The 17,248-nt window shown below is 32.3% G+C and overlaps 1 protein-coding gene across 8 annotated transcripts in view; it reads left to right on the top strand.

Annotated features, from left to right (window-relative positions):
- The window catches only part of NBEA (neurobeachin), a 612,623-nt gene that overhangs the window by 102,475 nt on the left and 492,900 nt on the right, over positions 1 to 17,248 (top strand). For all 8 annotated transcript variants that reach the window (XM_059902450.1, XM_059902451.1, XM_059902453.1 and 5 more), the window contains exons 9-10: positions 3,829 to 4,026; positions 4,962 to 5,095. In XM_059902450.1, coding sequence (XP_059758433.1) covers positions 3,829 to 4,026; positions 4,962 to 5,095 — 332 coding nt within the window. The remainder of the gene's footprint in view (positions 1 to 3,828; positions 4,027 to 4,961; positions 5,096 to 17,248) is intronic.

Here is a 17,248-nt window from a genome sequence, read left to right on the forward strand (position 1 = left end):
CTGTGGCATGTTGCTTAGATTCACTATTTCATGCATTTCACTGTTGGGGCAAAAATTTGTGAGTAAACATTATTAATATGAATTCATGTTCGAAGAATGAATATCTGTTACAGCTGAAAAAAATCATCCTATTAGCAATACCGTATTTGAAGGATTCTTATTACACCAGCATAAAATCATCTAATGGGGCTATTTATATTTGATTTACTAATTGAAAAAGAGTTTTTGTATAAATTTATCAGAAATGCCCACATTTTATTTTTAAAAATTACCAATAAGCAACGTCTGTAATTAGGAAGCAAAATCTCCTCTAGAAAGTGGCCCTAAAATAAACAAAACAAAACAAAAAAAACCAAAAACTGGAGCATCAGAATAATCTGATCGTTGGATACATGCTTCATGAGTAAAATGTTTTATAAGATACTTGGGGATAGTGTTAGGATAGACCTACCTTATATTGACTTATGCTTCATAATGAACAATATTTCTGGTGAAGCCTTTAGATATTTCCCACGGGCCCTATCTACAACAAAACAATTGGAAAAGCAACAGTTACGGATGATAATCAAGATATCTGAAGTATGCACACCCAGTTCAAACCTTTTTGTGTAATCTTAATTCTTCTACTCATGATCTCATCTTTAGTTTGCTATATAAATTTCTCTACAGAACTTCCTTTTTTCTTTTTACTTTTTTGACTTTTAAAAATTAAGATATAATTGATGTGTAACATTATATTAGTTTCAGGTGTACAACATGATGATTGGATATTTGAATATATTGCAACATGATCACCACAATAAGTCTAGTTAACATTCATCACCATACATAGTTACAAAATTTTTTTCTTGTAATGAGACCTTTTAAAATCTATTCTTTTAGCAGCTTTCAAATATATCATACAGTATTGTTAACTATAGTCGCCGTGCTGTGTATTACATTCCCATGATTTACTCATTTTATAACTGGAAGTTTGTACCTTTTGACCCCCTTCATCCATTTTTCCACCCCCCTCCTCCTTGTCTCTGGCAACCACCTATCTGTTCTGTGTATCTATGAGTTTGTTGTTTTATTATTATTATTTTTTTTAGGTTCCACACACAAGTGGGATTATACGATATTTGTCTTTTTCTGTCTGACTTATTTCACTTTGCATAATGCCCTTAAGGTCCCTGCATGTTGTTGTAAATGGCAAGCTATCATTCTTTTTTTTATGGCTGAATAACATTTCAATGTACATATATACCACTTTTTCTTTGTTCATTCATTTATCCCTGGACATCCTTGCCATTCTCTGCTTTTCTGTACATCCTCACCAACATTTGTCATCTCTGACAAATGGGCCATCTGTGTCTTATGTCTTTTTCAGAAAAATGTCTGTTCACATCTTCTGCCCATTTCTTAAATGAATTGTTTCTTTGCTGTTAAGTTATATGAGTTCTTTTTATATTTTATATATTAACCCCTTATCAGATACATGATTTGCAAATACTCTCTCCTAGTTGGTAGGCTTCCTTTTCATTTTGTTGATGGTTTCCTTTGTTGCTGTGCAGAAGCTTTGTAGTTTGATATAGTCCCACTTGTTAATTTTTGCTTTTGTTGCCTTTGCTTTTGATGTCAAATTTTTAAAAAAAATCCTTAGTTTAAGGTAGCTCTACTAAGCTAGAACATATGTTGCTCTTTTTCCAGTTGCTATTCCCATCATTTACACATTGCTTTTCTTAGTAAAATATCATCAACATAAGGAGGCATCACTTCTCTACTTGATTGTACTACAATTTGCTTTTGGGTTATCCAACTCCTGTAGTCTTTCATTATTTGGTCAGCTTCCCCTGTGTCTCAATGTTCTGTATACTCTTCCCCCAAATTCCCTCAGCTAAATAATTTTATTTCTATAAATTAGCTCATTTGTTTTACTCCTCTAAAATAATTAATTGTGCTTTTGATCATTGGCTCATGAAATAAGTCAAAATTCTAACGTATTTGTGAAATTTTATTTTTAAAAGATTGAGTTAGAAACAAATGTTGGGACTGACATATACACACTACTATATATAAAATAGAGAACTAATAAGGACCTACAGTAGTATAGCTCAGGGAACTCTTCTCATTACTCTGTAGTAAGTCCCATACATACGAATGAGTTCCGTTCTGAGAGCTCTTTTGTAAGTCTGATTTGTTCGTTAAGTCCAACAAAGTTAGCCTAGTTGCCCAGCTTACACAGTCGTTTATATAGTACTGTACTGGAATAGGTTTATAATACTTTTCACACAAATAATACATTAAAAAACAAACAAACACAAAAAATAAAGAAACCATTTTTAATCTTAAAGTACAGTACCTTGAAAAGTATAGTAGTACAGTACAACAGCAGACATACAGGGGCTGGCATTGAGTGAACGGGCAAGAAGAGTTACTGACTGGAGGAGGGAGATGGTAGAGCTGAAGGATAGTCAACAATAGATGTTTGCTTCCGGACATCCTGGGCTTGAAATAAACATACTGTACTACTGTACTCTATATGGTACTGTACAGTAAAGTACACAAAAGCACAACCACTTGTAGCGGATGCACCCACATGACAATGTACGCGAGACACGTGAATTAACTTACGTGATTGGACATGCGAACACAGTTCATATCTTTGAAAGCTCACAACTTGAAGGTTCATATGTAGGGGACTTACTGCAATGACCTATATGAGAAAAGAATCTACAAAAGAGCGGATGTAGGTATATGTATAACTGATTCACTTTGCTGTACAGCATAAACTAACACAACATTTTAAATCAAATATACTCCAGTAAAAATTGTAAAAAATTAGCATCCAAAAAAACCCAAATTTTGAACATTTTGAGCATTTATGATTTTACTGAAATACATATTAAAATATTTATTTTACAGTACTAAGGCAACCAGTGAAGAAGGCAGTCAGATGGATTTTATATTGCAGTATTATTACCTAATATAGTTAACTCATAATTTCATTAAAATATTTTTTAAAAGAATTTTTTGTTTGCATTTCCTATTGTAATTGTCATCTATTCTTTAGGGGTTTAACATGGCCATCGTGATTTTTTTGTGGAGTAGCATTGATATTCACTATCTTGATAAACTTTTTATAGTAAAGACATATTTTTGTGAATAAACGTTTTTTTTAGTCTCAAATGATAACCATTATAGCCATTTCTATATTAGTAATTCATGTGCCAGCCACTACTTACTTCTATAAATACTTTTGAAACTGTTAACAAGCAAAATTATGTTATGAATTATTAAAGTAAAATCCTATTTACATTTAATATCATCTGGCTTTATAATATTCTAATAAAATTATTTTATAAATAATCAAAAACTTAATAAAGATCAACTCATGCTTTGTGACCACCTAGAGGGGTGGAATAGGGAGGAAGGGTGGGTGGGAGGGAGACGCAAGAGGGAGGAGATATGGGGATATATGTATATGTATAGCTGATTCACTTTGTTATATAGCAGAAACTAACACCATTGTAAAGCAATTATACTCCAATAAAGATGTTATAAAAAATAAATAAGATAAAAACGTTCCACACACACACAAAAACACTTAATAAAATGAGAATATGAAGATCTGAGCATGTTTATTAGCATAATAAAATTTAACTCATAGAACTGAAGTGAGAATAACAAAGTAATACCAGTGACTAGTGCCTGACACATGGAAGGGTCACAACAAATTGTTTATTATGTTTCTCTTCTTTAAATGTTTAAAATGTTTCTCGTCTTTAAAACTTGAGAGTTTTATTATGTTGCATTTAAAGAGTGTTTAATTTAGTTTTGTTTTTTCAGAGCACCTTCAAGTTTAAATCTGAGAGTGATATTCATTTGGCAGAACATCATAAACAGGTTCTGTATGATGGGAAACTTGCAAGTAGTATCGCATTTACATATAACGCTAAGGCCACGGATGCTCAACTGTGCCTGGAATCATCACCAAAGGAAAATGCATCGATTTTTGTGCATTCCCCACATGCTCTAATGCTCCAGGTGGGTGAATAGTAGCTTAGTCTTCATGTTCTCATCAGCACTGTGTCTTTATTTTACATATTAAACATTGCTCATCTAGAAATCTCCAGTTGCTCTTTGTTTTTCTTTTTTGGTTTTCTAGTTCTTTGAATGATGTTTTTGCCTTCTACTTTTTTTTGGCAATATATTTTACCTTGGACTTGTCTCCTTAGTAGAAAATCTGTCTTTTCTGTTATATGTTCTATATCCTTTGAAATAAAATCAGTGAATTAGCTAAATAGATAATTGCAGATATTAAAAAATACTTTGCTTTAAGAATGTGTAACTCCCCAACATAAAAATTGCCTGAGGGATTCCCTGGTGGCGCAGTCGTTGAGAATCTGCCTGCTAATGCAGGGCACACGGGTTCGAGCCCTGGTCTGGGAAGATCCCACATGCCGCGGAGCAGCTAGGCCCGTGAGCCACACCTACTGAGCCTGCGCGTCTGGAGCCTGTGCTCCGCAACAAGAGAGGCCGCGATAGTGCGAGGCCCGCCCACCGGAATGAAGAGTGGCCCCCGCTTGCCACAACTAGGGAAAGCCCTCGCACAGAAACGAAGACCCAACACAGACAAAAATAAATAACAAATGTGGGGTTAAAAAAAAAAAAAAATTGCCTGAGTGTCTTTACATCCATTATGAGTCTCTTATTCTAAAATATATTTTGATTTAGAACTTCATATTTTCTTTGTAAAAATCTCTCAACTTAAGTTTTCAAATTTAAGTGATTAGCAAAGATATTTCAAACTTTTATTTTATATGTGTATCAAAATTATATAATTTTGATTTTTAAATTTTAAAAATAGATTTTAAAATATCTATTTTATTTAATTTTCTTACAAAGTTGTTTGGAACAAGCAAATAGTGATAACATTATGCTTCAGAAAATGTAATAAACATTTTTGTTTTTGAACATAGGATGTAAAAGCTATAGTTACACATTCAATTCATAGTGCAATTCATTCAATTGGAGGGATTCAAGTGCTTTTCCCACTTTTTGCACAACTGGACAACCGGCAGCTCAATGACAGTCAAGTGGAAACAACTGTCTGGTAAGTTTTCTTTGAATATATAAGTTATGCCATTTTTTCCTCGCTTAGATTATGCATGGTGCACTTGGTGCTGTGTAAATGTATTATAATACTGGTTTTTATCCTTGAGGTGCTAATAAAAGTTTCTTTAGGATTAAGGCAGATATATATTTCCACAATGTAAAAAAGCCTGACACTTAGATTTTTATAACCACAAAGGAGTGACTTCCTTGATAATAAATGAAGAATTCTTGCTAGGTGTAGCATAGTGATTATAATATGAAGTTGAGGAAAAGTGTTAGTCCTGACCTTACCCTTTGCAAATGCCCATTGTTTGGATTGTCCGTGAAATCCTGTCAGATTAAATAAAATTACTAGGGTAAAGTTAATTCTCAAGAATAGTATTTAATAACACATAATTTATATCTTAAATATTGGTATTATTCTATAATGCTAGTGCCATAAGAGTAGCACAATATTAAGTGATATTAGCTTCTTCTTATATATAGATCATGTTTGATAACCTAAATCTAACCAGTGGCATATCCATGTTTTATGTATTCAGAATCTTCTAATTAGATTGATATCATGTGCAAATTTTATAGCTTCTCTTTTTTTAAATTAAAAAATACCTCATGTATCAAACTCTGATTTAATCTTATATCTTAGAATCATATATGTCATAAGTTAAATCTGAATTTTAATAGCTATTTGTGTATATTGCTATGTTTAGAGAATTTAAAGGGAAAGTTATATAGGTAAACATTAATTTAGTTTACTAAATACTAATATAGGAATGCTTCATTAGTATGTACACATATACATGAGATTATTTATCGATCATCCAATTTTGAATTCGTAGAAAAACTAGTGAATGAAACTAAGATGGGAAAAATTTAAAGTCCATTGAAGTGTTACCTATGATTTTCTCCTATTAATTATTTAAATTAACTATTAACAAAATTCTGTCTTAGTGTTGCTAATAATATTATCCCTGTGTTGGAACCATCGTTATGTAAAGTATAAATCTAAATGTAAATGTGACCTGTACCTTTACAATAGTCAGCTACCATCCATGGGTCATGCTTCTTTTATATCAAGATAACGTAGAGGTTGGAGTTTTGAAGTGAAAAGGAATCTTGAGGCCATGTCCTGCTGAGATATTACTTTATTATAAGGTCTTACATACTTTTATTGGGAGGCAGATCAGCTTAGTGGAAAAGTGAAACTTTTAAATTCCAGTCCTAATTTAAATTCAAAATGTTTTGCTCTTTGTCATCTAAGTGAACTAGTACACATTATGATCCGTAATTTAAAACCTAGTAAGTGCTGTGAAAAGAAGTTAGAGATGAAGTAGCAATTAGAAAACTCCATGTGTAATTTAAATATTTCATATGAATTAAGTCCATAATTATTTTAACCTGAAGTATAATGTTCTGCTTTGGGTAGAAAAATTAGAAAGATTATGCAGTTTGAGATGCTATAACTAAAATGATTATAATAATTTATATCATCATGAGTAGTTATTATAAAATCTTAGTGCTAAAACCATATTTAACACGTTATCTGGTCCATTCATCCAAGGCACGTGGTTATTTTTCATTGCCTGTCTTTAAAACTCATTTTAGTGTTTATATTATATTTTGATATTTAAATTGTATTTATTTCATCATGGAGATAAAAGGCAGTGGAAGGGATCAGCTTTCTGATTTTGATTTTGGTTTGTTTGTTTTTAGTTCTTTTATGTCATTCATGTTAATTTTTCCATGTAATAACTAACTAACTTTTTCAGTGATATATGTGTTCTTAGTTTATGGCCAATAGAAAACATATAATAAGAAATGTACCACTTTCCTTTTCAGTAATAATACATACACAATTTCAACCCTACCCTGTGATTCACTTATGTGCTTCTTTGAATTCTTATCTAATACTTTTTCATTAATTGTTTCAAAGCCCTTGATGTCTGAGGTTGGCTCTTTAGTGGACAATTGTGTGTATTAGTAATTCAATCTCTTGTTATATTTATTTAGTTTTGAGGGGCACCATTTTGGTGGTGATACTGTCTCAGTTTTTAAAATGTTAAAGGCAGATTTTTAAATGGGACGTCCCCCTCTACTTGAAGAACATAAATTCTTAGCTTTAGGGCAATGGTTGATAGAATTTCTTATTTTCTGGCTATATCTTAAATTCATATATATGAATGAGAACTTAAAATATGATATGTTATCTTATTTTTAGTTAGTTTTAAACTCTTCTAGATGAATGAGAATATTTGAACTTTAAAAATCTTGGACAAAATTTTATGTACCTTTTCTGGAAAATCTTTTTGTATAATAAATACATGTCCCAAATTGCAATATTATCTAATTCTTGATTACTTTTTGGAGGAATTGAGCTAAACTCTAAAATAAGTTGATTCTTTGCCTTTGTGTTTCAAGCTAAAGCGTCTTAGTTTCCATGCACTTTCCTCCACTCAGTAGTCCCTGTTTATGAAACTTTTTATTGTTTATATAAGCCTCACCTCTGTTGGCACTACTTTATTATTGTTCTAATCATTGATGAATTTTACTGTATATAGGGAGCGTAATATTAAAATAATTTATTGAAGGAATAATCTTATTTTCTGGAGCCTTTAAAAATAGGCTTTATTTGTGCAGGAGAAATTTTGTGGCTTTGTTTTATCATGAAAGCTACATGTTATAGTTGTTATATGTGTGGACTTTCAAGTCAGACAGACTTGGCTTCAAATCCCTCGTTTACTGTTTATTATTTATACAACTTTAAGTGTTATTAACTATTTTGTGTTTCAGTTTCTACCATTATAATAGAATAATATAGAATATTATATATATAGAGGATAATAATAGCTCACTGGATTTTTTAAATTAAATGCAACAAAATATGTAGATTGACATACATGCTGGTTTTGTTATTATGATGACAATGGGTTAGGTAATCTAGATTATCTCTAATAGTACAGATTTATATTTTAAAATATATATCATCAATCATAGAGACTGATTGTTATAATAGGGGCCGTGTTACTTTATATTTGAAATGTTCTACCAATAATGTTATTTATAATGGAGAATTAGTTATTTAAGTGATGAAGTAGGACTTATATTTTGAATTTCAGTTGTAGTGATGAAAACTGATTGTGAACCATCTATTTTCTAGATATAATGGTTTAAAATTGAGGAATGTATTAACTCAAGTTTTGAAGTCAGTACCAAGTTAAAAAAGCTTTCAAGGGTTTAAGATGATTTTTCTTTAGCTGGTTTTTGGATTTTGTAGGTACCCCATTAGTATTTAAATCTCCAGGAATAACACTTTTTATTGTTTTTTCTTTTAACATGTAGTTTAGCCTTTGTGAAACAAAAGAAACAAAAAATGAACCACAAAAGTAATAAATGTTACTGAACTGAGTTAAATAGCTTGTGGCAACACATACAGTATTTTTAATGTAATTTTGTTTTGAATAAGTAAATAATGCCAGTATGTAGTTGTTGTAGTGATTTCAGACTATTCATAATGATTCTCAAGCACCATGATCATCTTGAGTAATTCTGCCAAATGATGAAAGCTATTTGCAAGTTTTGTCATTCCTCAGGGATTAATACTATTTTATATTGGACTGGTCGATCGATCCCATTCTGTCCAGCGATCATTGAGAGCAATAATTAAACAAATTACCTTTCACTAGACATTTAGTAAATATTTATTTAATGTATAAATATGAACAAATGTTTAATAAATGATTTCAAGAAGTATAACTCCAATCTTGAAATAATCATAGCTTTTGCATTTTGTGTTTAGGAATGACTCATTGAATTAGAAATTTCATTTTCCTTTGGTTTGGATGATCATATATATTGTCTGTAAATGTCCTGTCTTTCTCTGACTTGGCCCCAAAACCCCTTTTGTTTGAGTATGTGTTTCTAAATTCTATAGATCATAGAAAGCAAAACAAATCTTCCTCATTTGTTTGACTTAGGAAGAATGTGCTTTGAAAAAATATGTTTTCTGGCACAAGGTATAAATAGGTTTTTATATATCAAAGGATTAAAAATACACTAAGAGAGTAGTTCTCAAGCCTTCTGTTGGTGTGAGACTAAGGCTCAACCTAGTGTCCTATTATGTACTCTCTGTTCTTAGGTGACGGGGCTATCTGAGCGTATGTAGTAGTAGCACAAGGCATTTACTGAGTACTTACTGTGTGCCAGTAGCTGTTTGTAATTGTATTACCTCATTTTATCCTGTTCTGCTGATCAGAGAGATAAAAATTGAGTACCTTGTTGAAGGTCACAGAGATTTAAGTGGTAGATTAGGACCAGAATTCTAGTTCTGAGAGCCTGATTCCAGAGCTCTCGCTCTGAACTACCATGATTAACTCTGAGAATCACCTTTGCAAGCTATGGAATGATTTTAATACTGTAATGCCAACTTTATCTGATAGTAGTATGAATTAAAATAAGATAGAATATATAAACTGTGTATCACAGCGAGTGTCTGGTACATAGTAGGCACTTAATGAGTTTTCTTTATTTCCTCAGTAAATATTAGATTGTCCATTGATGTGATGCAATTTTGTATTATTAAAATGTGTTTTTAATGCTGTTTTAACTCTGATAAATTTGATAAATTAAAACTCAACCACAAGTGATCATTTAAATTAATTCTTGTAATTGCATAAATATTTTTCTCAGGAAAGTGTTCTTTTTGTTTCTAGTTATAATACAGGTTGTTTGATAGACTGCTTGATGGAATGTAAGCTATACGAAATTTAGAAAATCCCATAAAACATTTATGTCAATGATCCTATAATTAAGAATCCTCTTGTAATGTGAACATTATGACTCATTAATTAGTTTGTTTTGTGGGCTTAAATCCAGATTTTTTCCTAAAAGCTATCTTGCTAGCCAAAGTTATTCCAGTAATTATCTTGAATTTTATAGCCCCTTTAATAATTAAATTTTCATTATAAAGTCCTGGTTAGCACCACTGTCATTTGTAAACCAACACAATTACCTGGAAATTCCAGCATTTCAGTGTCTAACAACCCAAATTTCCCCTTACACTTCAAGGTGGCATAAAATCCTTTGTCTGTGTTTTCTGATTTTTAGTTCAGGGAAAAGTGACTATTACACAGCTAATGTCAAAAATTTCTACATATTTTCACCGAACTGACATAAAAAATGAAATGTGACTGCTTTTTGTAGGCTAAAGAAGTGAAATTAGTACTTGTTTGTAATGATTGTCTCCCTTGTGGAGGTTGTTGTTTGTATATGTAGAATATAATTATTATTAGTTTGGTTTCCAGAAGTATTTAAACATTTAAAAATGTATATATATAGAATTATGTTCTCCTTATTTTCTATGTTTTTCAGGAAAACGTACATCTGTCACTTCTTTATATGCATATTTACTATTTTGCCTTTTTTTTTTTTAAGTTTACAAAATTAGTAATGAAAGTATTCTTTGAAGTGAAACAGACACAGAAAGTATATTTGACATATGTATACCACTACTTATATTAAAGGAGGAAAACCAAATAATAATTTTTTTAGTGAGATTTAACTAGAGTAAAATTGAATGTATATTGAATTCACTGTGCAAATAAATCCATAAGTAAAAATTAAAATACAGTATTCTGCCTGAAACATAGGGAAATTATAGTGTAGTGTTCAAATAGCTTTCTCTTCTTTGTCAGCCAAGTTCTTTTTACTCCATGGATCCTTTACAGAAGATATCTGATAATAAAGTTTATGGTACATCTAACAATTTAATGAGTTTGTCAACTGTCAACAAGAAAGGACATTTTGTTTCTTGTAGACTTATGACTTCTGATTCATTGACTTTCCAAATAAGGTATTTTTTTATAGTCCATTTTAAAGTGTTTTTCATAATAAGTGATTGCTTTTCTACAATAATTCCTCCATAAAAAGTTTCCTTTAAATTTAGTGAAATCTGTTTTTAATGCTATATTAGTTTGTGCTGTTTCAATTTTCAACACATAATTTTGCTCTGTGTATTTTCCCTGCCATAAAGGAAGGCTTCTGCTTTATCTTTGACCAAAAACAAACAAACAAACAAGGCATTGTTTTGGCAAAAGGGTAACTATAAATTATTAGTTGCAGGAATTTGGGCAACCATGGACACATCTTTACTGAATTTGTTGCCTTAATTTTCTTCTAGTTTGCATATCAACATTCTCTGTCCTTAAATATTTTAATGATATTTTGTAACTGAAGGTGTTGTTATTTTATGCATGGAATAGCATTTATTTCTTTAACTCTTCTATGTCTTTACGTTGCTTTTGAAAATAATAAGGTAAATTGCTTCATTTATTTTGTTTTGTTTTTATGATATTCATACAGTCTAAATCTAAAATAAGTTTTATTTGCATTTGTGAGGGACATTGCCATATGCCCGAATATTCACAGTTCATCCTCAGAAGCTCAGAATATTTCTGATGGGAATTGGGTATAAATCCCCCAAGTGCTTATGCTCTCTTCCCTTTCTCTCCCCTGAATGTGATGACCGTTATGCGCAGTGAGTGGAATCTTCAATAAAAGAATTAATAAGGCATCATCAGGAAATTCTAGTTAATTTAGTATGGTAATTTTTTGAAAATTTTTTTTTTTTTTGATGTGGACCATTTAAAAAGTCTTTATTGAATTTGCTACAATATTGCTTCTGTTTTATGTTTTGGTTTTTTGGCCACAAGGCATGTGGGATCTTAGCTCCCCAACCAGGGATCGAACCCACACCCCTGCATTGGAAGGCGAAGTCTTAACTACTGGACTGGCAGGGAAGTCCCTAGTATTATAATTTTTTTTTCCTAGTATTATAATTTTATTGGCCTTTATTTTATTTTGTTTCTGGGTTTATGGTCTTACTACGTAGATGGACAACACCCAGAGCTTTTTCTCTCTCAGCCTTCTATTTAGGCTTTTATACCCAAACTCAAACTCAACCTTCTCCAAATAAAAACTCATAACTTTCTCTTCTGCACATTTTCTATCACTTTTGACATTCTTTTTAAATTTTTAAATTAATTTTTATTTTTGTTGAAGACTTTATTTTTTAGAGCAGTTTTAGGTTTGCAATAAAATGGAAAGGAATAAATAGATTTTTCATATACTCCCCCTCTTCACACATACATATCCTCCCCTATTATCAACATCACTCACCAGAATCGTATATTTTTTTAACAAGGATGAACATAAATCAATAGATCATAATCACTTAAAGTCCATAGTTAAGAGTTGACTCTTGGTATCATACTTTTTATAAGTTTGGACAAAAGTATAATGCCACATATCCATCATTATAATATCATAAAAAATATGTTCACATCCCTAAATATATTTTGTGTTCTACCCTTTCACACTGCCCCCAGGCAACCACTGATCTTTTTATTGTCTCCATAATTTTGCCTTTTCAAGAATGTCATATAGCTGAAATCATACAGAATGCAGCTGTTTCAGATTGTCTCCTTTCACTCAGTAATATGCAATTAAAGTGCCTCCATGTCTTTTCATGGCTTGATAGCTCATTTCTTTTTAGCGCTGAATAATATATATTCTAATATCTAAATGTACCACAGTTTATTTTTCCATTCACCTACGGAAGGACATCTTGGTTGCTTCCAAGTTTTGGCAATTAAGAATAAAGCTTCTATAAATATCTGTGTGCATGTTTTTGTGTGGATATAAGTTTTCAACTCCTTTGGGTAGATACAAAGTAGCATGATTGCTGGATTATATGGTAAAAGTATGTTGAGTTTTGTAAGAAACCCCCAAACTGTCTTCCAAAGTGGCTGTACCATTTTCATTCCCAGCAGCAGTGAATGAACTAATAGATTATTAGTTTCTTGTCAGTTATTTCAGATTTTCTACGTAGACAGTCATGCTGTTTGTAACCAAAGACAGTTTTATGTCTTCTTTCCCAATCTGTATATGTTTTATCACATTAGCAAGGACTTTGAGTGTCATGTTGAAAAGGAGTGGTGAGAGGGGACATCCTTGCTTTGTATCTGATCTTAGTGGGAAAACTGAGTTTTTCATCATTAAGTATGACGTTAGCTGTAGGTTTTTTATAGATAGTCTTTATCAAGTTGAGAAAGTTCCCGTTTATTCCTAGTTTCCCGAGAGTTTTTATCATGAGTGGCTGTCAGATTGTGTCAAATGCTTTTTCTTCATCTGTAGATGTGAAAGTGATTTTTCTTTTTTTAGCCTATTGTTGTCTTGAGCCAGCCTTGCATACTTTGGATAAATCCCATTTGGTTGTGGAGTATAATTCTTTTTATCTTGTTTGGATTCAATTTGCCCATGTTTTGTTGAGGATTTTTGCATGTCTGGTCATGGGAGATATTGGTCTGTAGTCTTCTTTACTTATTATGTCTTTGTCTAGTTTTGGTATGAGTGATGCTGTCTTCATAGAATGAGTTAGGAAAGTAGTTCCTCTGCTTCTATCCTCTGAAAGAGATGTAGAGAATTGGTATAATTTCTTCCTTAAGTGTTTGGTAGAATTCACCAGTGAACCCATCTGGGCCTGGTGACTTCTGCTTATTAATTATTGATTCAATTTCTTTAATAGATGTAGGTATATTCAAGATGTCTATTTCTTCTTGTGTGACTTTTGGCAGGCTATGTCTTTCAAGGAATGTTTCTTTTCATCTAGGTTTCCAAATCTGTGGGCATAGAATTGCTCACAGTGTCCTTTATTATTCTTTTAATTTCCATGGGATATGTAGTTATGTCTCTTCTTTCAATTCTAGTATTAGTATGTCCATCTTCTCCCTTTTTTTTCTTTGTTAATCTGGCCTAGAGGCTTATCAATTTTATTAATCTTTTTAAAGAGCCAGCTTTTGTTTTCATTGACTTTCTCTATTGATTTCCTGTTTTCCGTTTCTTTGATCTATACTCTGGTTCTTATTATTTCTTTTTGCTGCTTACTTTAAATGGCATTTACTCTTCTTTTTCTAGTTTCCTGAGGTGAAAATTTAGATTAATGACTGTTAGATTTTATATATATATATATATATATTTTTTTTTTTTTTTTTTTTTTTTTTTTTCATTATAGAGGTCTGAGCATCCAATTCCAATATGTGGAGGCATGGTTTTCCCCCCATACCACCAAAGATTCTCTGTGACACCAGCTGGGTATCCTATCGTTTAACTCAATTCTGACACTCAAATCTGACATAGCATCAGATCCCACAGGTTAAGGGCTCAGTCTCACAAGACTGGCCCTCTTCACTTTAGATGCCAGTTGTAAGTCCAGGTTATCACCTGTGCTTCTGAACAACTGACTGTAGATGGTAGGTTCCAGTAACCTCCTCCTTGGACTTCAGGCGATAGTTGCAAGTCCAGGTCGTTACTGGTACTTCTGACTGACTGGATATAAACCAGAGGTTCCCGCCACCCCCTTGGGTTCCGATTACTTTGCTAAAGTGGCTCACAGAGCTTAGGGAAACATTTTACTTACTGGATTGCTAGTTTATTATAAAAGGATGATGAAGGATACAGATGAACATCCACATAGATGCATAGGGCAAGGTATGGGGAGAGGGCATGGAGCTTCCATTCCCTTTGCAGGTATGCCACCCTTCTAGTACCTCCATATATTCACAGACCGGGAAGCTCTCCCAGCCCTGTGTTTTTTTTTTTTAATGGTGGCGTCATTACATACACATGACTGATTAAATCAATGACCGTTGGTGATTGAACTCAATGTCCAGCCCTTCTCCCCTCTCTCCCTGGAGGTAGGTGGGTGGTAGGTGGGCTGGACTGAAAGCTCCAACCCTCTAATTATATGGTTGGCTGTGTTGGCAACTAGCTCTCATCCTTAAGTGAATTCCAAAAGTCACTTCATTAACATGACAGAAGACACTTTTTATTACTGCCATCCCTTAGGAAATTTCAAGGGAGCTCTGCCAAAAATGGGGACCAAGAACAAATGCATATTTCTTATTATAAATCACAATATCACAACATTCAATGCTCTAAATTTCCCAGTAATGATTGCTTTCATTTTATTCCACAGATTTTGATAAGTTGTATTTTCATTTTCATTTCATTCAAAATATTTTTAATATCTCTTGAGATTTCTTCTTTGACCCATGTGTTATTTAGAAGTGCACCGTTTAATATTCACATTGTGGGATTTTCCAGGTTACTGATTTCTAGCTAATTCCATTGTGATCTGAGAGTAGACATTGTGTGATTTCCACTATTTTAAATTTGTTAGATGTGGTTTATGGTCCAGAATGTTGTCTAGCTTAGTGAATGGTCTATGCGAGCTTGAGAATAACATTTATTCTAATGTGGTTGAGTGAAGTAGTATATAGATGCCAATTATCTCCAGCTGTTTGTTGGTGTTGTTGAGTTCAACTATGTCCTAACAGATTTTCTAACCCCTGTAGTTGTCCATTTCTGAGAGAGGGATGTTGAAATCTCCAACTATGATAGTGATTTCATCTATATCTCCTTACTGTTGTAGCAGTTTTTGCTTCACATAATTTTATGTTCTGTTGTTAGGTATATGTGCTTTAGGTATTGGTATCTTCTTGGAAAATTGAGTCCTTTATCATTGTGTAATGCTGTTCTTAATCTCTGATACTTTTCTTGCTTTGAAGTCTTCTCTGTCCAAAATTAAAGTAGGTACCCCTACTTTTGTTTGTTTGATTTTTGTCAAAGGTGCAAAAGCAGTGTAAGGAAGGAAGGATAGTTGTATGCTAAAATGAACCTAAACCTCAACATCATTAAAAATTAACTCAAATATCAGCTGTAAAGGTAAGATATAAAACTGCAGAACTTTTAGAAGAAAACATAGGAGAAAATCTCTGCAACCTAGGCTATGCAAAAGCATTTTAGAAATGACCTTAAAAGTGTGATGCATACAAGGAAAAAATCGGTAAATTTGACATTGGCTTCATCAAAGTTAAATTTAACCTTTTACTCTGCAAAAGAAACAATGAAAAGACATTTTAAAGATTGGAGGAAGATGATAGAAAATCACTTATTTGACAAAGGACTTATATCAAGACTACATTTAAAACTCTCAAACACTAGTAGTAAGAAAGCATGAAATCCAATTTTAAAAAATGGGCAAAAGACTTGAGCAGATACTTCACCAAAGAAGGCATAAGGATGTCAAAATTGCACATGAAAAGATGTTCAACATCATTAACCAATGTATTTAAAACACTATGAGATGTAACTACACAGTTAGTAGAAAGGCCAAAAAAAATAAAAAATACTCATGATGCCAAGTGCTGGTAAGGATGAGGAGCAACTGGACCATATTACTGGTGGGACTGGCAAATGGTACAGCCATTCTGTCAGTTTGGCAGTTTGTTACGAAGTTAAACATATACTTACCATATAATTCAGCCTTTCTACTCCTGGATTTGTATTTGTGAGAAATGAATGAAAACTGTTCACACAAAAACCTTTATGTGAATGTTTACAGTAGTCCTATTCATAATTGCTATAAACTAGATACAGCTCAAATGTACCCATTAGGTAGTCTGTTTATTCAAGGGAATACTATTCATCAATTAAAAGAAAAAAAAATCTTGATGTATGCAACTACTTAGATGAATCTCAAGAGACAATATGTTGCAGTCAAGAAGGACATATTAAGAAGATTACATACTGTATGACTATCTATATGACATTCTTGAAAAGTCAAAGCTATATCCATATAAGAGATAAGTAGTTACCCAAGGTTGTTTTGGCTGTTGAGAGAGTGTGACTGCAAGGGTATAAAGGGATAGGATAAATGAGTTTTTTGTGTGTGATGGAACTCATCCTATCTTGATTGTGGTGGGGTTATACAAATCTATATATCTAACATTCTTAGAATTACATACACACACAAACACACAAAGAAAAGAAGTAAAGAAGTTAGTTTTACTACATGATCATTTTAAAAACGAAATTAATTATGAAAAGGATAGAAAACTCCTGGATGTATATGAAGCCTAAGTATCAAATAATTATTTCATCTTTTTGTGTAGCTAGCTGTTTTAATATTTATTTTATTTACTTTTTTTGGTAATTTCAGCACTTCTAGGGTGTATTTTTAATCCTGCTTTTATAAAATAGTCTGAGGCTTGGCTGAAAGTAGACCCAACATCAGGAGAAGGGACTATTTGGCCTC

This window comes from Balaenoptera ricei, chromosome 18, assembly GCF_028023285.1.
Source record: "Balaenoptera ricei isolate mBalRic1 chromosome 18, mBalRic1.hap2, whole genome shotgun sequence".
In the NCBI taxonomy this organism is placed as follows: domain Eukaryota; kingdom Metazoa; phylum Chordata; class Mammalia; order Artiodactyla; family Balaenopteridae; genus Balaenoptera; species Balaenoptera ricei.